Genomic DNA, 26,099 nt, shown 5'->3' on the forward strand with positions numbered 1-26,099 from the left:
CTCGATACTTCCTTTCTTGTCGAGAGCTGCAAGAGAATGACTGGGGGTGGCAGTTAGGGGAGGAGCTATATAGGCCGCTCTGCTGTGGGTGTCCTCTTGCAGCTTCCTGTTGGGAAGGAGAATATCCCACAAGTAATGGATGAACCCGTGGACTGGATACACCTTTACAAGAGAAAGACCCCCGTTAGGAAAATCATTGCATTCAATAGGTAATACTCTCCACGCCCCTCTGACATTCGCTGTACTCTGAGAGGAATCGGGCTATAAAATGCTGAGAAGCGCATGTCAACGTAGAAATCTTAGCACAAACTTACTTCACCACCTCCATAGGAGACAAAGTTTTTAAAACTGAATTGTGGGTGTGGTGAGGGGTGTATTTATAGGCATTTTAAGGTTTCGGAAACTTTGCCCCTCCTGGTAGGATTGTATATCCCATACGTCACTAGCTCATGGACTCTTGCCAATTACATGAAAGAAATCTGAACTGACCTTTTACACTTGCTTGAAGGCGGGAGAGCAGCCAGCGCCTCAGAAACAGACTGGGTGATGTATCAATAGCATTCTCCTGTAATGAAAATACAGAAGGAGCAGTACTACCTATAGAAGCAACATTAGGTTAAAAGCATTAACATTTTAAACATGAGTCACAAATTAGCTGGAGGAAAGACCTCAGCATTTTTTACAATAAACACACTTAATAATGGTAGGAAGGTGTTCAAGAGACTAGGTTTCTAAGGTATTATAGCATTTATAAAGTAAAAGTAATAAACTCTAAAAACCCCATAAAAAGTTCTAGAGGAATGGAAATAACTTACCCCCTCCTAAAGTAGCTTTGAATTACAGGTATAATGTGTGCTAAGCCGAACTGCAATACAAAGCCGATAATGTTCATGCTCTTACCAGATGTGCGTAATCCAGTCGAAGCTTAAAACCAACTAACAGACTAAAGAGACATGTGCAACCCCAACCCACGTAAACCCAAAAGGCCGGCATGCAAATTTCAAACTAAGTGCACCAATAATGCTGACCCGCGCAAAACAGCAAGGGAAATAATATAAACTATATAAACATTAAGTGCCCAAAGCTATAGAAAGTCTAAATGTTAAAAAATTATACATACCAATATACAGACAGCCAAACCAGTACTGAAACATACCAGCAGAGTTTTATGAAATAGGAGTATATTGTAGATCCATAGAGGGAGGCAAAAGACAAGTCCCTGCGACCAATTATGGAAGGTTTATGATAGATTTCCCAAGAGGTGAAAAAACAATCGCAAAACATACCCCATATACATCCTTCTGACAAGCACTGCATTCTGAGGGGAAACCGTGCCTTAACATAGACTGAAAACCCACATCACTGAAGAATTAAATGCACATCTTAATTTTTTAACCACCTCTAGCAGAGGTTAAGTAAAGACTGAGGTATGTGTAAGACATTTTATAGAGTTCTGAGTTTTGGAATCTTTGCCGCCTCCTAGTGGTAGGGCAGAGTAATTCCCAGGAATAATGGATCATGGACTCTCACCACCTGTATAAAAGAAAGTTTAATTTTGATTTTAGTGGTCCTTTAAACCAATATGAACACATTTATTGTAAAGTACTGTACTAGATTAATAGCAACTAGTAACTACTGACCCTGGTTTGCTATGACCTCACTCATCCCGCTGCCAGTTACAGTTTGTAGGAAGGCAAAATAACTTCTCCTTAGCATTTGCTTGTCTAGAGCAGCAGACTGATCATTCTCTTCTGCTGGACGGATTAATATTTCAAATATGGCATGGAGAAGTGGCATGAAGACTTGCTGCAAAAATGGTGACACTTGTGCCTAAGAAAATAATGTTTAAACACAAACTTTAGTATGGGTTGTGTGTATTTTGCATTAGGATACAGTGAGAAAATGTATTTAGTTAAACATAGTAAAATATATACATACACACAAAGCAAAAAAATCTGCATGCATTATTAAATGTTCTGAAAGCATTTTAAACAACATTTTTCATTGTTTTGCAGTTCAGGGGCAAACTGTCACGCATCCATGTCCTGAATACCCAAGGAGAATTTTTTCCCCTAAAGTATGTTTTCCCTAAATAACCAGCTTATTGCTCCACCTAATGATAGAGAACAGTCTGAGTGTTTAGTAAAGGCTGAACTAAGAGTTTTCAGCTACCCTGCCTGAAATTGAAGCTTATTGCCGTTTCAGCCTCTGTTCTGACACATCCTGTTTGGTGATTTCCTAGTTTTTGACCTCTGCTTTCATCTGAGACCTTAAAAAGTGGAAGAAACGAGAGGAAAACCTTGCGTCTGACCCCGTGTTTGCCTCTGGTGCTTTGGTATTTTTGTTTTGCTGCTTCTGTATTCTGAAATCAGTATAGGCTTACTGCTACCCAGTTGTGGGCCTTATGTTTGCTGTGTTCCTGCTTATCAGCTCTAATGCTATCAAAGACTACATCTTGCAGCTCACACATTACCAACTTGTTAGTTTGTAGCAACACTACTCCATCCTGTGTTCAGTATGCTAACAGCTTTCATCACAGACAATCATACTGCATTCCTCTTTGCCAGCCGCAGTGCTACATTTTACTCACATACTGTATATACAGTGATAAATAAAAAGAAAGTTCCAATACCCCCTTGAAAAACTTTGTGCTAGTAACCACATAGGTAAAAATCAAGAAAATCTTTTTTAATAATCCAATGTAAAACGGCAGGACTCCAAAGGTAAAAATGGGTGAAAAAAAGTTTGACCGGTTTCGGTCTCTGAGACCGTAGTCATAAACTAAAATAATGCAACATGTGCACAGCATTTAAAACAATCAAGCACCTCTCATTGGAGGAACTAGACTACACCCTTTCTTAACCCTTTAATTGCTATTCTAAGGAGCACAGAGAGCTTATTTCTACAACATGTAAACCAAACCGTAGAACCATAGCATACATATACGTGAATCAGGTGTAGAAATAAGATATGTACAGGAAATTTATTATGTCTCATGACTGTAGGAAAAATGTACAGAGGTAATATATTATGTAATGAGAAGGACCACAGGTTCTATAAACCATGTAGATAATTCTGCCATTTAATCTAAAGTAAACAACTAATAGCTCCAGTTACACAAGAACATAAAAATTCCATTAGAGATGACTGTACACGGGTATATACATACCCAAGTATGCTACATGCATAATGTTAGATGTGCATAAGGACATAAACCATATGAACCTTGTATCTCTATAACATTGAATAACAGAATAGAGCAATTATAAAATATATCTACGGTCGACTCCTCTGGGAACAGCTCTGAATCTGATGGGGCCACTATAACACACACTGAGCCTGGACCCAGCTCCCAAGGTGTTACTACCCGGTCAAAAAACTCCAGGGGCGCAGGCCACACAGCCAGAGGGGGGGGGCGTAAGAGGAAGACCCCCCCAGACCACACAGATTTTGACCGAGGACATTGTAATCAACCTCAGCTCATATAGCCTGACCCCAGTTGAATTAGGTGTACTAAATAAAGGACTGTCATTCATTCCTACTGCATATAATGACTCATTCACTTCCTTTCTTGACACACAGAAATTTGAACGAACCCTAAGATTGCGGGAACATTTTGGGAACAGTAACACTGAGGTGCCTAGATTTAGGCCTAAAGGAAAGTATGATCCGACCAGTATGAATGCCAGCATAAAAACATAGTAGACTTATGGCTGAAGAAGCAGTGATGGATATCCAGGGCAATTATGGCCAACATCGTAACAACTTTTCACGTGAAGAGAGGAAAGCTTTGAAGAATCTACAAGACAATACTAATCTTATTTTCCGTGAAGCAGATAAAGGCGGCGCTGTGGTGGTCTTGGACTATACATACTATTGAGAAGAAGCCCTATCTCAGCTTAATGACCCCACTACCTATAGACAGTTGCCAGGGGATCCTGTATGGATTTATAAAAAAGAAGTTGATCTCTCTCTACAAGGTGCTCTAACTGAAAACTTAATTGATGCCCAACTTTGGGGGTTCTTAACAGTACAATTCCCACGCACACCAGTGTTTTATACACTGCCAAAGGTGCACAAACATGCTTCTTTACCCCCGGGGAGACCGATAGTTTCGGCTATTGGCTCTTTGCTTCAGCCTATAGCAACCACTGGTCCGCAACATGCCATCTTTTTTGCTGGATTCTATGGCTCTTATTCATGAATTGAAGGGTCTTGACAACTCGAAGGGGACTGAATTGCTAGTTACCCTTGACGCGGTAAGTGTCTACACCAGAGCTTTCCAAACTTTTCATGTTGGTGACACTTTTTAGACCTACATCATTTTGCGACACGGTAATTAATTCAGTTGTACTAGCAAAAAAGAGGTTAAAAAGAGGTTAAACTAACATGTTTTAAAATATACGGACACATACATAAATAATAATAATAATAATAATAATAATATGTATTTACAAGTAGTATGTATGTGCAAGTATTAAAAAAAAAGTTTAATAACACCAATAGCTACTTACTATTTTAATTTGATTTATGAAGTTGATGGGATGAACACAATTTCTGAATATTTGGTGGAATATTAGATAAAGATACTCACATTTCATCATCAAGCTTCCAATTCCTATCCATATATCAAGAGCAGGAGCAGCAATGCACTACTGGGAGCTAGCTGCAAGAAAAAACCTCTGACTTCAGCTCAGCGTTTAAGCTGCCGCCCTCAGAGCTCCGTGGGGACTACTGCCCGTGCTGCAAACACACTACTGTTCCACTCACTGGCTACACTTGCCGTCACAAGCCAATTAAGGAGACTACACGTGCAGTCAGGAGCCAATGTGCCGCTAAAGCCGCCAATGGGAATAGTTTCAGTTCCCACTGAGCTGCGCCAATTGGTTAAGATGATCTGTGACCCACTAGGTATCAATCGTGTCAACCATGTGATATGCATAGCAGGCAGGCGGAAAAGTAGGAAACCAAAATATTTTTATTTATTTTTTTAAATGTAAATTAAAAGAAATTAGTGCTGAAGCAGGGACACACCTACACACTGCTGCCGACACACTAGTGTGTCCCGACAAACAGTTTGGAAAGCACTGGTCTACACCGTCATACCACATAGTCAGGGTATTGAGGCCGTCCGCAACCACTTATGCAGATATCCCTTTGTTGGACCCAAGATAGAATTGATTCTGGAATTGCTACATCATTGTCTTACCAAGAACTATTTTCGTTTCGAAAATTTATTCTACTTACAGTTATTAGGGACGGCGATGGGGTCAAGTGTGGCCCCGTCGTACACTAACCTCTACATGGCTGAATTCGAGCAATACCAGACAGATTTGTTTTTCCATCCCAATATCAGGATGTTTCGTCATTGCATAGATGACCTCTTCCTGATTTGGGATGGTTCTGTACAGGATCTACAACTGTGGTTTCAATTGTTGAATGAGACTCGCCCTACCTTGCAATTTAAAATGCAGCACAGCGAAGTATCGATGGACTTCTTGGATCTACAAATTTACAAAGATCAACACCAACTATCTACTACTCTGTTTCGGAAACCCACAGACAGGAACTCTCTGCTACAGGCAACCAGTTGTCATCCCCCAGCCTTAAAAAAGGCCCTGCCTATTTCCCAATTTAAAAGAGTTGTTAGGAACAAAAGTGATTCAGCCCAAACGAAAAAACAGTTACTTGAAATGAAAACTAGATTCCTACAGCGTGGATACACGGAACAACATCTGAAACAATTTTGGGACTTGTCACAAGATGAATCTTTACAGGCTACTACCAACAAAGCCAATACGGACAGGATGACATATCTTACTACTTTTACTGTTGACAAACAGGGTCTTCCATTGGTCTTGAAGAAAGACTGGAACATTGTACAATCGGACCTTACTCTTCCTTTCACCAATATGGGACCACCACGAGTGAGCTTTAGAAGATCTAGATCTATTCGAGACACTGGAATGTTGGATGTTATAAAAAACAGACATGGCTTAACACACCCAAGTGGGGTTGTTACTAGTGTCTGGGTTGTATCATCTGTAATGGTTTAAGCTTCACAAAATTTTTTGTACATCCTCATACCAACAAAAAGTTTACTATTAAACACCAGGTGACCTGTACCACTGAGTACATAATGTACCTCATCCACTGTCCATGTGGGTTATACTATGTGGGCAAAACTATTGCGACCTACGGACCCGTATGGCCAACCACCGCACTGCCATTAGATCAGCGATTGACAAAAAACAATCCGATCAACCAGTTGCGAGGCACTTTGCACTGGCGGGCCATACTGTGTCAAATCTTAGGTACGTCATTATAGACCATGTCCCTGGATTAAACAGAGGAGGAGACAGGGCCAAACTTCTTCTACAAAAGGAATCCAGGTGGATTTACACACTTAATACCCTAACACCTAAAGGGTTAAATGTAAATCTAGATTGGCACTGTTTCCTCTAGGTTACTATACTACCAAGTATTTGCTTAATCGTTTAGTTCTGTATATTATCTGTGACACTCATTTCACAAATTGGTCCATATCGCAACAATCTGTAAAATGTATACTGACATAATATTGCTGAATGTTTATCTTTCCCACAGGATTCTGTTTCATGTCTGCCTTACGATGCTTATTAATATATATGCTACATGTCTCCATAGAAAGCGTCTCCTAGGCAACCTTTGGCACTGACAGTGCAGATGGGCGTGCCTGTTTGTTCCGGAGTAAACAGTATATACACATACACACACGGAATTACAATAGTTCATCGATGTAAAGAGACAATGTGAAAATTATATATAGTATGATGAGAAAATCAACAGGCTTAATAGACCATGTAGATAAATCTACTATTCTGGAATGATCAGCTGGTACTTTCAGCTCCATAAGAGCAGCATCACAATTTCATTAAAGATGACAAAACATAAAAATGTACATACCCCAGTATGCTACATACATGTTTGATATTGGTAAAAACATGACCAACATCAGCCCCATGTCACAGCACATATACCCAGGATATATATTCAAATGGGCCCAGGGGCGCATTTAGGTTTTGTGCTGCCCTAGGCACTCAAAATTCTGCTGCCCCCCCCCCCAACCCCAGATTTAAGGCCTTTTTTTTTTTTTAGACATAATATTTTTGGGGCAGGGTGTAAAAAAATTTAAGAAAATTCTTTTTAAGTAGCTGTTCACCAGGGCTTGCATTCACTCTGGTCACACACACTCTATATATATATATATAACAGAATTTATGTTTACCTGATAAATTACTTTCTCCAACGGTGTGTCCGGTCCACGGCGTCATCCTTACTTGTGGGATATTCTCTTCCCCAACAGGAAATGGCAAAGAGCCCAGCAAAGCTGGTCACATGATCCATCCTAGGCTCCGCCTACCCCAGTCATTCGACCGACGTTAAGGAGGAATATTTGCATAGGAGAAACCATATGATACCGTGGTGACTGTAGTTAAAGAAAATAAAATATCAGACCTGATTAAAAAACCAGGGCGGGCCGTGGACCGGACACACCGTTGGAGAAAGTAATTTATCAGGTAAACATAAATTCTGTTTTCTCCAACATAGGTGTGTCCGGTCCACGGCGTCATCCTTACTTGTGGGAACCAATACCAAAGCTTTAGGACACGGATGAAGGGAGGGAGCAAATCAGGTCACCTAAATGGAAGGCACCACGGCTTGCAAAACCTTTCTCCCAAAAATAGCCTCAGAAGAAGCAAAAGTATCAAACTTGTAACATTTGGTAAAAGTGTGCAGTGAAGACCAAGTCGCTGCCCTACATATCTGATCAACAGAAGCCTCGTTCTTGAAGGCCCATGTGGAAGCCACAGCCCTAGTGGAATGAGCTGTGATTCTTTCGGGAGGCTGCCGTCCGGCAGTCTCGTAAGCCAATCTGATGATGCTTTTAATCCAAAAAGAGAGAGAGGTAGAAGTTGCTTTTTGACCTCTCCTTTTACCGGAATAAACAACAAACAAGGAAGATGTTTGTCTAAAATCCTTTGTAGCATCTAAAACAGAATTTATGTTTACCTGATAAATTTCTTTCTCCAACGGTGTGTCCGGTCCACGGCGTCATCCTTACTTGTGGGATATTCTCTTCCCCAACAGGAAATGGCAAAGAGCCCAGCAAAGCTGGTCACATGATCCCTCCTAGGCTCCGCCTACCCCAGTCATTCGACCGACGTTAAGGAGGAATATTTGCATAGGAGAAACCATATGGTACCGTGGTGACTGTAGTTAAAGAAAATAAAATATCAGACCTGATTAAAAAAACCAGGGCGGGCCGTGGACCGGACACACCGTTGGAGAAAGAAATTTATCAGGTAAACATAAATTCTGTTTTCTCCAACATAGGTGTGTCCGGTCCACGGCGTCATCCTTACTTGTGGGAACCAATACCAAAGCTTTAGGACACGGATGAAGGGAGGGAGCAAATCAGGTCACCTAAATGGAAGGCACCACGGCTTGCAAAACCTTTCTCCCAAAAATAGTCTCAGAAGAAGCAAAAGTATCAAACTTGTAAAATTTGGTAAAAGTGTGCAGTGAAGACCAAGTCGCTGCCCTACATATCTGATCAACAGAAGCCTCGTTCTTGAAGGCCCATGTGGAAGCCACAGCCCTAGTGGAATGAGCTGTGATTCTTTCGGGAGGCTGCCGTCCGGCAGTCTCGTAAGCCAATCTGATGATGCTTTTAATCCAAAAAGAGAGAGAGGTAGAAGTTGCTTTTTGACCTCTCCTTTTACCTGAATAAACAACAAACAAGGAAGATGTTTGTCTAAAATCCTTTGTAGCATCTAAATAGAATTTTAGAGCGCGAACAACATCCAAATTGTGCAACAAACGTTCCTTCTTTGAAACTGGTTTTGGACACAGAGAAGGTACGATAATCTCCTGGTTAATGTTTTTGTTAGAAACAACTTTTGGAAGAAAACCAGGTTTAGTACGTAAAACCACCTTATCTGCATGGAACACCAGATAAGGAGGAGAACACTGCAGAGCAGATAATTCTGAGACTCTTCTAGCAGAAGAAATCGCAACTAAAAACAAAACTTTCCAAGATAATAACTTAATATCAACGGAATGTAAGGGTTCAAACGGAACCCCCTGAAGAACTGAAAGAACTAAATTGAGACTCCAAGGAGGAGTCAAAGGTTTGTAAACAGGCTTGATTCTAACCAGAGCCTGAACAAAGGCTTGAACATCTGGCACAGCTGCCAGCTTTTTGTGAAGTAATACCGACAAGGCAGAAATCTGTCCCTTCAGGGAACTTGCAGATAATCCTTTTTCCAATCCTTCTTGAAGGAAGGATAGAATCCTAGGAATCTTAACCTTGTCCCAAGGGAATCCTTTAGATTCACACCAACAGATATATTTTTTCCAAATTTTATGGTAAATCTTTCTAGTCACAGGCTTTCTGGCCTGAACAAGAGTATCGATAACAGAATCTGAGAATCCTCGCTTCGATAAAATCAAGCGTTCAATCTCCAAGCAGTCAGCTGGAGTGAAACCAGATTCGGATGTTCGAACGGACCCTGAACAAGAAGGTCTCGTCTCAAAGGTAGCTTCCAAGGTGGAGCCGATGACATATTCACCAGATCTGCATACCAAGTCCTGCGTGGCCACGCAGGAGCTATCAAGATCACCGACGCCCTCTCCTGCTTGATCCTGGCTATCAGCCTGGGGATGAGAGGAAATGGCGGGAACACATAAGCTAGTTTGAAGGTCCAAGGTGCTACTAGTGCATCCACTAGAGCCGCCTTGGGATCCCTGGATCTGGCCCCGTAGCAAGGAACTTTGAAGTTCTGACGAGAGGCCATCAGATCCATGTCTGGAATGCCCCACAGGTGAGTGACTTGGGCAAAGATTTCCGGATGGAGTTCCCACTCCCCCGGATGCAATGTCTGCCGACTCAGAAAATCCGCTTCCCAATTTTCCACTCCTGGGATGTGGATAGCAGACAGGTGGCAGGAGTGAGACTCCGCCCAAAGAATAATTTTGGTTACTTCTTCCATCGCTAGGGAACTCCTTGTTCCCCCCTGATGGTTGATGTACGCAACAGTCGTCATGTTGTCTGATTGAAACCGTATGAACCTGGTCCTCGCAAGCTGGGGCCAGGCCTGGAGAGCATTGAATATCGCTCTCAGTTCCAGAATATTTATCGGTAGAAGAGATTCTTCCCGAGACCAAAGACCCTGAGCTTTCAGGGATCCCCAGACCGCGCCCCAGCCTATCAGACTGGCGTCGGTCGTGACAATGACCCACTCTGGTCTGTGGAACATCATCCCTTGAGACAGATTGTCCAGGGACAGCCACCAACGGAGTGAGTCTCTGGTTCTCTGATTTACTTGTATCTTCGGAGACAAGTCTGTATAGTCCCCATTCCACTGACTGAGCATGCACAGTTGTAATGGTCTTAGATGAATGCGCGCAAAAGGAACTATGTCCATCGCCGCCACCATCAACCCGATCACTTCCATGCACTGAGCTATGGAAGGAAGAGGAACGGAATGAAGTATCCGACAAGAGTCCAGAAGCTTTGTTTTTCTGGCCTCTGTTAGAAAGATCCTCATTTCTAAGGAGTCTATAATTGTTCCCAAGAAGGGAACCCTTGTTGACGGGGATAGAGAACTCTTTTCCACGTTCACTTTCCAGCCGTGAGATCTGAGAAAGGCCAGGACAATGTCCGTGTGAGCCTTTGCTTGAGGAAGGGACGACGCTTGAATCAGAATGTCGTCCAGGTAAGGTACTACTGCAATGCCCCTTGGTCTTAGCACCGCTAGAAGGGACCCTAGTACCTTTGTGAAAATCCTTGGAGCAGTGGCTAATCCGAAAGGAAGCGCCACGAACTGGTAATGTTTGTCCAGGAATGCAAACCTTAGGAACCGATGATGTTCCTTGTGGATAGGAATATGTAGATACGCATCCTTTAAATCCACCGTGGTCATGAATTGACCTTCCTGGATGGAAGGAAGGATAGTTCGAATGGTTTCCATCTTGAACGATGGGACCTTGAGAAATTTGTTTAAGATCTTGAGATCTAGGATTGGTCTGAACGTTCCCTCTTTTTTGGGAACTATGAACAGATTGGAGTAGAACCCCATCCCTTGTTCTCTTAATGGAACAGGATGAATCACTCCCATTTTTAACAGGTCTTCTACACAATGTAAGAACGCCTGTCTTTTTATGTGGTCTGAAGACAACTGCGACCTGTGGAACCTCCCCCTTGGGGGAAGTCCCTTGAATTCCAGAAGATAACCCTGGGAGACTATTTCTAGCGCCCAAGGATCCAGAACATCTCTTGCCCAAGCCTGAGCGAAGAGAGAGAGTCTGCCCCCCACCAGATCCGGTCCCGGATCGGGGGCCAATATTTCATGCTGTCTTGGTAGCAGTGGCAGGTTTCTTGGCCTGCTTTCCCTTGTTCCAGCCTTGCATTGGTCTCCAAGCTGGCTTGGCCTGAGAAGTATTACCCTCTTGCTTAGAGGACGTAGCACCTTGGGCTGGTCCGTTTTTACGAAAGGGACGAAAATTAGGTCTATTTTTTGCCTTGAAGGGCCGATCCTGAGGAAGGGCGTGGCCCTTACCCCCAGTGATATCAGAGATAATCTCTTTCAAGTCAGGACCAAACAGCGTTTTCCCCTTGAAAGGAATGTTTAGTAGCTTGTTCTTGGAAGACGCATCAGCCGACCAAGATTTCAACCAAAGCGCTCTGCGCGCCACAATAGCAAACCCAGAGTTCTTAGCCGCTAACTTAGCCAATTGCAAAGAGGCGTCTAGAGTGAAAGAATTAGCCAATTTGAGAGCATTGATTCTGTCCATAATCTCCTCATAAGGAGGAGAGTCACTATCGAGCACCTTAAGCAGTTCATCAAACCAGAAATATGCGGCAGTAGTGACAGGGACAATGCATGAAATGGGTTGTAGAAGGTAACCCTGCTGAACAAACATCTTTTTAAGCAAACCTTCTAATTTTTTATCCATAGGATCTTTGAAAGCACAACTATCCTCTATGGGAATAGTGGTGCGTTTGTTTAAAGTAGAAACCGCTCCCTCGACCTTGGGGACTGACTGCCATAAGTCCTTTCTGGGGTCGACCATAGGAAACAATTTTTTAAATATGGGGGGAGGGACGAAAGGAATACCGGGCCTTTCCCATTCTTTATTAACAATGTCCGCCACCCGCTTGGGTATAGGAAAAGCTTCTGGGAGCCCCGGCACCTCTAGGAACTTGTCCATTTTACATAGTTTCTCTGGGATGACTAAATTTTCACAATCATCCAGAGTGGATAATACCTCCTTAAGCAAAATGCGGAGATGTTCCAATTTAAATTTAAATGTAATCACATCAGATTCAGCCTGCTGAGAAATGTTCCCTAAATCAGTAATTTCTCCCTCAGACAAAACCTCCCTGGCCCCCTCAGATTGGGTTAGGGGCCCTTCAGAGATATTAATATCAGCGTCGTCATGCTCTTCAGTAACTAAAACAGAGCAGCCACGCTTACGCTGACAAGGGTTAATTTTGGCTAAAATGTTTTTGACAGAATTATCCATTACAGCCGTTAATTGTTGCATAGTAAGGAGTATTGGCGCGCTAGATGTACTAGGGGCCTCCTGAGTGGGCAAGACTCGTGTAGACGAAGGAGGGAATGATGCAGTACCATGCTTACTCCCCTCACTTGAGGAATCATCTTGGGCATCATTGTCATTATCACATAAATCACATTTATTTAAATGAATAGGAATTCTGGCTTCCCCACATTCAGAACACAGTCTATCTGGTAGTTCAGACATGTTAAACAGGCATAAACTTGATCAGAAAGTACAAAAAACGTTTTAAAATAAAACCGTTACTGTCACTTTAAATTTTAAACTGAACACACTTTATTACTGCAATTGCGAAAAAACATGAAGGAATTGTTCAAAATTCACCAAATTTTCACCACAGCGTCTTAAAGCCTTGAAAATATTGCACACCAATTTTGGAAGCTTTAACCCTTAAAATAACGGAACCGGAGCCGTTTTAAGCTTTAAACCCCTTTACAGTCCCTGGTATCTGCTTTGCTGAGACCCAACCAAACCCAAAGGGGAATACGATACCAAATGACGCCTTCAGAAGTCTTTTATAAGTATCAGAGCTCCTCTCACATGCGACTGCATGCCATGCCTCTCAAAAACAAGTGCGCAACACCGGCGCGAAAATGAGACTCTGCCTATGCTTTGGGAAAGCCCCTAAAGAATAAGGTGTCTAAAACAGTGCCTGCCGATATTATTATATCAAAATACCCAGATAAAATGATTCCTCAAGGCTAAATATGTGTTAATAATCAATCGATTTAGCCCAGAAAAAGTCTACAGTTTAAATAAGCCCTTGTGAAGCCCTTATTTACAATCGTAATTGTCATGAGCGCTTCCGTTCATCGCCGTGTCGCCGCGGCTCCCGGAACTCCTCTGTGTCTCTGACGTCATGTTGCTTAGCAACATGACGCTTTCTCTCACACCCCTCTGATGACGGTTACGCTCCTGCCCTTTAAATCTCGGCGGGAGATCTGAATCTGGGCCCGTTTGTTTGTTTCCCTGGATTGTGAGTACCATATCAGTTTTATTCTTCTGTGTACCGACTTCTGCCTGCCTGACCAAGCCTCTTGCCTAATCCCTACTTGCTGATATTTGGACATTGACTTCTGCCTGCCTGACCTTGCCTGTAGCTATTACCCTTTTTGCTGACACTTGGATGCCGACTTCTGCTTGCCTGACCCTGTCTTTTGCCTATACCTTTTGCTGATATTTGGATGCCGACTTCTGCCTGCCTGACCTTGCTTTGGCCTTTACCTTTAAACCTATTCTTTGTTAAACAAGACCTGCTTAAAGGGACATTTTACTTTTACAAGCTGCAAAAGAGAACTTTGCCTTTCTGTTTGTTATACACCTGCTTAAAAGGGACATTTACTTTTACAAGCTGCAAAAGAGAACTTTGCCTTTCTGTTTGTTATACACCTGCTTAAAAGGGACATTTACTTTTACAAGCTGCAAAAGAGAACTTTGCCTTTCTGTTTGTTATAAACCTGCTTAAAGGGACATTATACTTTTACAAGCTGCAAAAGAGAACTTTGCCTTTCTGTTTGTTATACACCTGCTTAAAAGGGACATTTACTTTTACAAGCTGCAAAAGAGAACTTTGCCTTTCTGTTTGTTATAAACCTGCTTAAAGGGACATTATACTTTTACAAGCTGCAAAAGAGAACTTTTCCTTTGTTTTACAAGCCTGCTAAAGAGGACCTTTTTCAGAAGCTTCAAAGTAAGAGCATTTCCTTTTTGTTCTTTGTACTACTTAAAGGGACGTTTTATCCTTTGTGGCTTTCCTGCATTCTGGAACAATATTCATTTTTGTTATCTTCTAATCTGCTTCCTGAGTGGGTCACGTCCTGGATATTTCTCAGTGTGCTAGCGTGTGCTTTCAATTCACGCTAGCAGTTGGGTTACATCCCGGATTGATTCCAGAGCGGCTGACATTACAAACGGGCCATAAAAATGGACCCCACTGAATTATCTATGGCCGTGGCTCACCAGGGACAGCTCTTGGGTTCTCATGCCACTCACTTGCAGTCTCTGGACACTAAACTTGATCAAATTACTGCTCTATTACAAAATTTGGTTGCTACCGCACCTCCCAATCCTAATCCCAATCCAAATCCGATTGAGGCATTACCTCCTCCGATTCCTAACAATCAGTCTCAGGTACAACTAAGTCCCAGGATTCCTCTTCCGGATAAATATGATGGGAATCCTGAAGAATGTAGAGGCTTTTTGAATCAATGCCGTCTTCATTTCCGAAATAGCCCTACTCTCTTTGCTACTGCCTCTTCTAGAATCACGTTTCTTATTTCCTTAATGAAAGGAAAAGCCTTGGCTTGGGTGTCACCTTTGCTAGAAAAGAATGATCCTATACTGTTGGATGTTGATACATTTCTATCTACATTCTCAAACGTATTCGATAAACCTGGAAGGTCATCCGCTGCTGAAGCAACTCTCCTGGATTTACGTCAAGGAAATCAACCAGTCTCTCAATATGCAATTGAGTTCCGCACCCTTGCCTCTGAAACCACTTGGAATCAGGGAGCACTCAGAGCCGCTTTCCGTAAAGGACTTTCTGAGCGTCTCAAGGATGAATTGGTGTATCGTGAACTTCCAGAGTCCTTAGAAGCCTTAATAAATCTCTGTATCTGTCTCGACGCCAGGTTTCGTGAACGCCAACAAGAAAAGGATAGAACACAGAGGACTGCCACTCGAACTCCTTTTCGTTTAGCTCCTCGTTTTTCTAGTCCAGTCACTCCAGCCTCTCCTACTACTGATCAGGCTGAACCCATGGAAGTAGGAAGTATAAAATTAACTGAGACTGAACGCTTAAGAAGACGGACTCTTGGCTTATGTCTGTACTGTGGCCTTAAAGGACATTTATTAAGGGATTGTCCTACTAGGCCAGTAAAAGCCAGGGCTTAACTCTAGTCCAGGGAACTGAGTTAAGCCAAAATAGTGGTCATTCCCTATACAAGAAACTCTTTGTTCCAGTAACTCTTCTAATTGGACAAAAGAAGATCTATACCCAAGCCCTAATTGATTCTGGTGCTGGAGGTGTGTTCATTGACTCTACATTTGTTTCTACTCATTCTATACCCTTACTAAAGAAGGAGTATTCCATTTCAGTCTCTACGGTCAGTGGAGATCCTTTGGGTTCTGGATACATTCAGTTTTCTACTCAACCCTTAATCCTCACCGTAGGAATACTTCATTCTGAGACAATTTGTTTCGATGTCATTCCCACTCCGCAATTTCCCATTATCTTGGGATTACCCTGGCTCCAGATTCACAATCCCATTTTTTCTTGGACTTTCGGTGAACTCACTTCCTGGGGATCTACATGCCAGACTAAATGTCTTCAAGAGATTACTAAGTTACCACTCACTATTGCTCTCACAGTTGAAACTCCGGAATCCTTACCTATGCATTACCATGACTTTGTGGATGTCTTCTCCAAAAAAGAAGCGGAACGTCTTCCTCCTCATCGCCCTTTTGATTGTCCCATTGACCTCCTTCCTGGGGCTGCCTATCCTCGAGGCAAAACATATCCACTTTCTAAACCAGAAAACATGGCTCTGGAAGAATATATAAAAGACAATCTGGCTAGAGGATTTATTCGACCCTCCTCTTCCCCTGTAGGGGCTGGTTTCTTTTTTGTGGGAAAAAAGGATGGCGGATTAAGACCCTGTATTGATTATCGTGGATTGAATCAGATTACCATCAAGAACAGTTATCCTCTGCCCCTTATTCCTGAACTTTTTACTTATCTTCAGGGAGCCACCATTTTCACCAAACTCGACCTACGTGGTGCATACAACTTGATCCGTATACGCAAAGGAGATGAGTGGAAGACTGCCTTTAACACTCGATTTGGGCATTATGAATATTTGGTCATGCCCTTTGGGCTATGCAATGCTCCGGCGGTTTTCCAGCATTTTGTAAATGAGATCTTTCGTGATTTTTTGAATATTTTTGTTATCATATACCTGGACGACATCTTAATTTTTTCTCAGAACCACCAAGATCATGTGCATCACGTCAAGAAAGTACTTCAACGTCTAAGAGAATTCCATCTGTTTGCTAAACTGGAGAAATGTTCTTTCCATCAAAAAATCATACCCTTTCTGGGTTATGTAATATCGGCATCTGGATTCGAAATGGACCCTACTAAACTTTCTGCCATTTTGGATTGGCCTAGACCTGATTCTTTGAAGGCTTTACAACGTTTCCTAGGCTTCGCCAATTATTACAGAAAGTTCATCAAGAATTTTGCTACTATTACTTCTCCTCTTACTTCTCTCACAAGAAAAGGACAAAACTGTAAAGTATGGCCGTCTGAGGCTATAGAAGCTTTTGAATCTCTCAAAGAAGCTTTTTCCTCAGCTCCTATCCTTCGTCATCCAAATCCTGAGTTTCAATTTATTCTGGAGGTGGATGCTTCCTCTGTTGCTGCTGGAGCGGTTCTGTCTCAACGAATACCAGAGACTGGAAGGATTCATCCTGTTGCTTTTTTCTCTAAAAAATTCACTCCTTCCGAATTTAACTATGACGTAGGGAATAAAGAGTTGCTTGCCATCAAGATGGCATTGGATGAATGGAGACATTGGCTGGAAGGTACTTCTTTGCCATTTACTATACTTACTGATCATAAGAACCTTCTGTATCTCCAAACAGCCAAACGACTAAATTCCAGGCAAGCACGCTGGTCCTTATTCTTCTCTCGGTTTCACTATAATTTGTCTTACATACCTGGTTCAAAAAATATTAAAGCAGACGCACTTTCCAGACAATTTCAAGATACCCCAGTTCCTGAGTCTGGTACCATTCTCCAACCTCATGAAGTCATTGCCCAGTTAACAACTTCTTGGTTACAAGAATTACAGTCCGCTCAAGAGCGTCTTCCTTTGTCCTGTAAACCTCCCAATGGTTTACTCTTTGTTCCTGAACGCCTTCGTTCCAAGATTTTATTTTGGGCTCATGATAGTCCCCTTTCTGGACATCCTGGCATCAGTATTACCACTCGAAACCTCAAACAACATGTCTGGTGGCCTACACTCTCTCAAGATGTGAAGGATTACGTCTCAGTATGCACACAATGTGCCATGAACAAAACTCCACGCCAACTTCCTTCAGGATTACTCCAACCATTGCCTATACCTCACCAGCCTTGGACTCATGTATCCATGGACTTTATTACCGATCTTCCCTTGTCCACTGGGAACAATACTATCTGGGTGGTGGTCGACAGGTTCACTAAGACGGCTCATTTTGTACCCTTGCCAGGATTACCATCTGCCAAAAGACTCTCTGAACTTTTTATTCTACATATTGTAAGAATCCATGGATTTCCTCTTGATATTGTTTCAGATAGAGGGGTACAATTCGTTTCTCGATTTTGGAGGTCACTTTGTAAACATTTTGGTACTACTATATCTCTCTCTACTTCTCACCACCCACAATCGAATGGTCAGACTGAAAGAGTAAACCAGTGTCTTGAAACATATCTTAGACATTATGTGGATCATTATCATTCTAACTGGACTTCTTACCTTCCTTTGGCTGAATTGGCCCATAATGCCCGGTACAATTCCTCCCTTCAGACTTCTCCTTTTCATGCAGCTTACGGATATCAGCCTAGGACGTTCCCTTTGCATACTTCCTCCACAGTGAATCCTGCTTCTGATCTTACAGCCCGAAGATTAACTCGACATTGGCAGAAGATACATCGTATTCTTTCTGTAACTTCTAGACGTTACAAGTTCTTTTCGGATCTTCGACGGAAAAAGGCTCCCAAATATCGCCCTGGTGATAAAGTTTGGATTTCCTCTCGATTTCTTCGCCTGAAACAACCTTCTAACAAATTGGGACCACGATATGTGGGTCCTTTCCGAATAATGGGTCAGGTATGTTCCACTGCTTATCGGGTAGCTTTACCCAAGTCTCTCAAAGTCCATCCGGTATTCCATGTTTCTCTTTTAAAACCTGTGATGATTAACAGGTATTCTAAGCCTTTTTCTAAACCTCCACCGTTATTGGTGCATGGACATCCTGAGTTTGAGATCAGCCATATTCTAGATTCCAAATTGCGGGGCAAGAAATTGTATTATCTCATTCATTGGAAGGGTTATCCAGTCACGGAACGTTCTTGGGAACCTGCTCATCAAGTAAATGCTCCAATATTGGTCAAGACCTTCCACAAGACTCATCCTGATAGACCTGGTCCTGTCCCCCGGAGGGGCCCTTGAGGAGGGGGTGCTGTCATGAGCGCTTCCGTTCATCGCCGTGTCGCCGCGGCTCCCGGAACTCCTCTGTGTCTCTGACGTCATGTTGCTTAGCAACATGACGCTTTCTCTCACACCCCTCTGATGACGGTTACGCTCCTGCCCTTTAAATCTCGGCGGGAGATCTGAATCTGGGCCCGTTTGTTTGTTTCCCTGGATTGTGAGTACCATATCAGTTTTATTCTTCTGTGTACCGACTTCTGCCTGCCTGACCAAGCCTCTTGCCTAATCCCTACTTGCTGATATTTGGACATTGACTTCTGCCTGCCTGACCTTGCCTGTAGCTATTACCCTTTTTGCTGACACTTGGATGCCGACTTCTGCTTGCCTGACCCTGTCTTTTGCCTATACCTTTTGCTGATATTTGGATGCCGACTTCTGCCTGCCTGACCTTGCTTTGGCCTTTACCTTTAAACCTATTCTTTGTTAAACAAGACCTGCTTAAAGGGACATTTTACTTTTACAAGCTGCAAAAGAGAACTTTGCCTTTCTGTTTGTTATACACCTGCTTAAAAGGGACATTTACTTTTACAAGCTGCAAAAGAGAACTTTGCCTTTCTGTTTGTTATACACCTGCTTAAAAGGGACATTTACTTTTACAAGCTGCAAAAGAGAACTTTGCCTTTCTGTTTGTTATAAACCTGCTTAAAGGGACATTATACTTTTACAAGCTGCAAAAGAGAACTTTGCCTTTCTGTTTGTTATACACCTGCTTAAAAGGGACATTTACTTTTACAAGCTGCAAAAGAGAACTTTGCCTTTCTGTTTGTTATAAACCTGCTTAAAGGGACATTATACTTTTACAAGCTGCAAAAGAGAACTTTTCCTTTGTTTTACAAGCCTGCTAAAGAGGACCTTTTTCAGAAGCTTCAAAGTAAGAGCATTTCCTTTTTGTTCTTTGTACTACTTAAAGGGACGTTTTATCCTTTGTGGCTTTCCTGCATTCTGGAACAATATTCATTTTTGTTATCTTCTAATCTGCTTCCTGAGTGGGTCACGTCCTGGATATTTCTCAGTGTGCTAGCGTGTGCTTTCAATTCACGCTAGCAGTTGGGTTACATCCCGGATTGATTCCAGAGCGGCTGACAGTAATAAACATGGCTTACCGGATCCCATAGGGAAAATGACAGCTTCCAGCATTACATCGTCTTGTTAGAATGTGTCATACCTCAAGCAGCAAGGGACTGCAAACTGTTCCCCCAACTGAAGTTAATTGCTCTCAACAGTCCTGTGTGGAACAGCCATGGATTTTAGTTACGGTTGCTAAAATCATTTTCCTCATACAAACAGAATTCTTCATCTCTTTTCTGTTTCTGAGTAAATAGTACGTACCAGCACTATTTGAAAATAACAAACTCTTGATTGAATAATGAAAAACTACAGTTAAACACTAAAAAACTCTAAGCCATCTCCGTGGAGATGTTGCCTGTACAACGGCAAAGAGAATGACTGGGGTAGGCGGAGCCTAGGAGGGATCATGTGACCAGCTTTGCTGGGCTCTTTGCCATTTCCTGTTGGGGAAGAGAATATCCCACAAGTAAGGATGACGCCGTGGACCGGACACACCTATGTTGGAGAAATAGAATTTTAGAGCGCAAACAACATCCAAATTGTGCAACAAACGTTCCTTCTTCGAAACTGGTTTCGGACACAGAGAAGGTACGATAATCTCCTGGTTAATGTTTTTGTTAGAAACAACTTTTGGAAGAAAACCAGGTTTAGTACGTAAAACCACCTTATCTGCATGGAACACCAGATAAGGAGGAGAACACTGCAGAGCAGATAATTCTGAAACTCTTCTAGCAGAAGAAATTGCAACCAAAAACAAAACTTTCCAAGATAATAACTTAATATCAACGGAATGTAAGGGTTCAAACGGAACCCCCTGAAGAACTGAAAGAACTAAGTTGAGACTCCAAGGAGGAGTCAAAGGTTTGTAAACAGGCTTGATTCTAACCAGAGCCTGAACAAAGGCTTGAACATCTGGCACAGCTGCCAGCTTTTTGTGAAGTAACACAGACAAGGCAGAAATCTGTCCCTTCAGGGAACTTGCAGATAATCCTTTTTCCAATCCTTCTTGAAGGAAGGATAGAATCTTAGGAATCTTAACCTTGTCCCAAGGGAATCCTTTAGATTCACACCAACAGCTATATTTTTTCCAAATTTTGTGGTAAATCTTTCTAGTTACAGGCTTTCTGGCCTGAACAAGAGTATCGATAACAGAATCTGAGAACCCTCGCTTCGATAAGATCAAGCGTTCAATCTCCAAGCAGTCAGCTGGAGTGAGACCAGATTCGGATGTTCGAACGGACCCTGCACAAGAAGGTCTCGTCTCAAAGGTAGCTTCCATGGTGGAGCCGATGACATATTCACCAGATCTGCATACCAAGTCCTGCGTGGCCACGCAGGAGCTATCAAGATCACCGACGCCCTCTCCTGATTGATCCTGGCTACCAGCCTGGGGATGAGAGGAAACGGCGGGAACACATAAGCTAGTTTGAAGGTCCAAGGTGCTACTAGTGCATCCACTAGAGCCGCCTTGGGATCCCTGGATCTGGACCCGTAGCAAGGAACTTTGAAGTTCTGACGAGAGGCCATCAGATCCATGTCTGGAATGCCCCACAGTTGAGTGACTTGGGCAAAGATTTCCGGATGGAGTTCCCACTCCCCCGGATGCAATGTCTGACGACTCAGAAAATCCGCTTCCCAATTTTCCACTCCTGGGATGTGGATAGCAGACAGGTGGCAGGAGTGAGACTCCGCCCATAGAATGATTTTGGTCACTTCTTCCATCGCTAGGGAACTCCTTGTTCCCCCCTGATGGTTGATGTACGCAACAGTTGTCATGTTGTCTGATTGAAACCGTATGAACTTGGCCCTCGCTAGCTGAGGCCAAGCTTTGAGAGCATTGAATATCGCTCTCAGTTCCAGAATATTTATCGGTAGAAGAGATTCTTCCCGAGACCAAAGACCCTGAGCTTTCAGGGATCCCCAGACCGCGCCCCAGCCCATCAGACTGGCGTCGGTCGTGACAATGACCCACTCTGGTCTGCGGAAGGTCATCCCTTGTGACAGGTTGTCCAGGGACAGCCACCAACGGAGTGAGTCTCTGGTCCTCTGATTTACTTGTATCTTCGGAGACAAGTCTGTATAGTCCCCATTCCACTGACTGAGCATGCACAGTTGTAATGGTCTTAGATGAATGCGCGCAAAAGGAACTATGTCCATTGCCGCTACCATCAAACCTATCACTTCCATGCACTGCGCTATGGAAGGAAGAGGAACGGAATGAAGTATCCGACAAGAGTCTAGAAGTTTTGTTTTACTGGCTTCTGTCAGAAAAATCCTCATTTCTAAGGAGTCTATTATTGTTCCCAAGAAGGGAACCCTTGTTGACGGAGATAGAGAACTCTTTTCCACGTTCACTTTCCATCCGTGAGATCTGAGAAAGGCCAGGACAATGTCCGTGTGAGCCTTTGCTTGAGGAAGGGACGACGCTTGAATCAGAATGTCGTCCAAGTAAGGTACTACGGCAATGCCCCTTGGTCTTAGCACAGCTAGAAGGGACCCTAGTACCTTTGTGAAAATCCTTGGAGCAGTGGCTAACCCGAAAGGAAGCGCCACGAACTGGTAATGCTTGTCCAGGAATGCGAACCTTAGGAACCGATGATGTTCCTTGTGGATAGGAATATGTAGATACGCATCCTTTAAATCCACCGTGGTCATGAATTGACCTTCCTGGATGGAAGGAAGAATTGTTCGAATGGTTTCCATCTTGAACGATGGAACCTTGAGAAACTTGTTTAAGATCTTGAGATCTAAGATTGGTCTGAACGTTCCCTCTTTTTTGGGAACTATGAACAGATTGGAGTAGAACCCCATCCCTTGTTCTCCTAATGGAACAGGATGAATCACTCCCATTTTTAACAGGTCTTCTACACAATGTAAGAATGCCTGTCTTTTTATGTGGTCTGAAGACAACTGAGACCTGTGGAACCTCCCCCTTGGGGGAAGCCCCTTGAACTCCAGAAAATAACCTTGGGAGACTATTTCTAGCGCCCAAGGATCCAGAACATCTCTTGCCCAAGCCTGAGCGAAGAGAGAGAGTCTGCCCCCCACCAGATCCGGTCCCGGATCGGGGGCCAACATTTCATGCTGTCTTGGAAGCAGTGGCAGGTTTCTTGGCCTGCTTTCCCTTGTTCCAGCCTTGCATTGGTCTCCAAGCTGGCTTGGCTTGAGAAGTATTACCCTCTTGCTTAGAGGACGTAGCACTTTGGGCTGGTCCGTTTCTACGAAAGGGACGAAAATTAGGTTAATTCTTGGCCTTGAAAGGCCGATCCTGAGGAAGGGCGTGGCCCTTACCCCCAGTGATATCAGAGATAATCTCTTTCAAGTCAGGGCCAAACAGCGTTTTCCCCTTGAAAGGAATGTTAAGTAGCTTGTTCTTGGAAGACGCATCAGCTGACCAAGATTTCAACCAAAGCGCTCTGCGCGCCACAATAGCAAACCCAGAATTCTTAGCCGCTAACCTAGCCAATTGCAAAGTGGCGTCTAAGGTGAAAGAATTAGCCAATTTGAGAGCATTGATTCTGTCCATAATCTCCTCATAAGGAGGAGAATCACTATCGACCGCCTTTACCAGCTCATCGAAGAAGAAACACGCGGCTGTAGCGACAGGGACAATGCATGAAATTGGTTGTAGAAGGTAACCCTGCTGAACAAACATCTTTTTAAGTAAACCTTCTAATTTTTTATCCATAGGATCTTTGAAAGCACAACTATCTTCTATGGGTATAGTGGTGCGTTTTTTTAAGGTGGAAACCGCTCCCTCGACCTTGGGGACTGTCTGCCATAAGTCCTTTCTGGGGTCGACCATAGGAAACAATTTTTTAAATATGGGGGGAGGGACGAAAGGAATACCGGGCCTTTCCCATTCTTTATTTACAATGTCCGCCACCCGCTTGGGTATAGGAAAAGCTTCTGGGAGCCCCGGGACCTCTAGGAACTTGTCCATTTTACATAGTTTCTCTGGGATGACCAACTTGTCACAATCATCCAGAGTGGATAATACCTCCTTAAGCAGAATGCGGAGATGTTCCAACTTAAATTTAAACGTAATCACATCAGGTTCAGCTTGTTGAGAAATGTTCCCTGAATCAGTAATTTCTCCCTCAGACAAAACCTCCCTGGCCCCATCAGACTGGTTTAGGGGCCCTTCAGAACCATTATTATCAGCGTCGTCATGCTCTTCAGTATCTAAAACAGAGCAGTCGCGCTTACGCTGATAAGTGTTCATTTTGGCTAAAATGTTTTTGACAGAATTATCCATTACAGCCGTTAATTGTTGCATAGTAAGGAGTATTGGCGCGCTAGATGTACTAGGGGCCTCCTGAGTGGGCAAGACTCGTGTAGACGAAGGAGGGAATGATGCAGTACCATGCTTACTCCCCTCACTTGAGGAATCATCTTGGGCATCATTGTCATTGTCACATAAATCACATTTATTTAAATGAGAAGGAACTCTGGCTTCCCCACATTCAGAACACAGTCTATCTGGTAGTTCAGACATGTTAAACAGGCATAAACTTGATAACAAAGTACAAAAAACGTTTTAAAATAAAACCGTTACTGTCACTTTAAATTTTAAACTGAACACACTTTATTACTGCAATTGCGAAAAAATATGAAGGAATTGTTCAAAATTCACCAAAATTTCACCACAGTCTTAAAGCCTTAAAAGTATTGCACACCAAATTTGGAAGCTTTAACCCTTAAAATAACGGAACCGGAGCCGTTTTTAACTTTAACCCCTTTACAGTCCCTGGTATCTGCTTTGCTGAGACCCAACCAAGCCCAAAGGGGAATACGATACCAAATGACGCCTTCAGAAAGTCTTTTCTAAGTATCAGAGCTCCTCACACATGCGACTGCATGTCATGCCTCTCAAAAACAAGTGCGCAACACCGGCGCGAAAATGAGGCTCTGCCTATGATTTGGGAAAGCCCCTAAAGAATAAGGTGTCTAAAACAGAGCCTGCCGATATAATCTTATCAAAATACCCAGATTAAATGATTCCTCAAGGCTAAATATGTGCTAATAATGAATCGATTTAGCCCAGAAAAAGTCTACAGTCTTAATAAGCCCTTGTGAAGCCCTTATTTACTATCTTAATAAACATGGCTTACCGGATCCCATAGGGAAAATGACAGCTTCCAGCATTACATCGTCTTGTTAGAATGTGTCATACCTCAAGCAGCAAGAGACTGCTCACTGTTCCCCCAACTGAAGTTAATTGCTCTCAACAGTCCTGTGTGGAACAGCCATGGATTTTAGTAACGGTTGCTAAAATCATTTTCCTCATACAAACAGAAATCTTCATCTCTTTTCTGTTTGAGTAAATAGTACATACCAGCACTATTTTAAAATAACAAACTCTTGATTGAATAATAAAAACTACAGTTAAACACTAAAAAACTCTAAGCCATCTCCGTGGAGATGTTGCCTGTACAACGGCAAAGAGAATGACTGGGGTAGGCGGAGCCTAGGAGGGATCATGTGACCAGCTTTGCTGGGCTCTTTGCCATTTCCTGTTGGGGAAGAGAATATCCCACAAGTAAGGATGACGCCGTGGACCGGACACACCTATGTTGGAGAAAAGTAATTTATCAGGTAAACATAAATTCTGTTTTCTCCAACATAGGTGTGTCCGGTCCACGGCGTAATCCTTACTTGTGGGAACCAATACCAAAGCTTTAGGACACGGATGAAGGGAGGGAGCAAATCAGGTCACCTAGATGGAAGGCACCACGGCTTGCAAAACCTTTCTCCCAAAAATAGCCTCAGAAGAAGCAAAAGTATCAAACTTGTAAAATTTAGTAAAAGTGTGCAGTGAAGACCAAGTCGCTGCCTTACATATCTGATCAACAGAAGCCTCGTTCTTGAAGGCCCATGTGGAAGCCACAGCCCTAGTGGAATGAGCTGTGATTCTGTCAGGAGGCTGCCGTCCGGCAGTCTCGTAAGCCAATCTGATGATGCTTTTAATCCAAAAAGAGAGAGAGGTAGAAGTTGCTTTTTGACCTCTCCTTTTACCAGAATAAACAACAAACAAGGAAGATGTTTGTCTAAAATCCTTTGTAGCATCTAAATAGAATTTTAGAGCACGAACAACATCCAAATTGTGCAACAAACGTTCCTTCTTTGAAACTGGATTCGGACACAAAGAAG

At 42.9% G+C, this 26,099-nt stretch overlaps 1 protein-coding gene across 2 annotated transcripts in view; it reads right to left on the bottom strand.

Annotated features, from left to right (window-relative positions):
- The window catches only part of XPOT (exportin for tRNA), a gene marked incomplete in the record, with an annotated part of 287,196 nt that overhangs the window by 37,866 nt on the left and 223,231 nt on the right, over positions 1 to 26,099 (bottom strand). For both annotated transcript variants that reach the window (XM_053716840.1, XM_053716839.1), the window contains 1 exon segment: positions 1,641 to 1,830. In XM_053716840.1, coding sequence (XP_053572815.1) covers positions 1,641 to 1,830 — 190 coding nt within the window.

This window comes from Bombina bombina, chromosome 6, assembly GCF_027579735.1.
Source record: "Bombina bombina isolate aBomBom1 chromosome 6, aBomBom1.pri, whole genome shotgun sequence".
Classification (NCBI taxonomy): domain Eukaryota; kingdom Metazoa; phylum Chordata; class Amphibia; order Anura; family Bombinatoridae; genus Bombina; species Bombina bombina.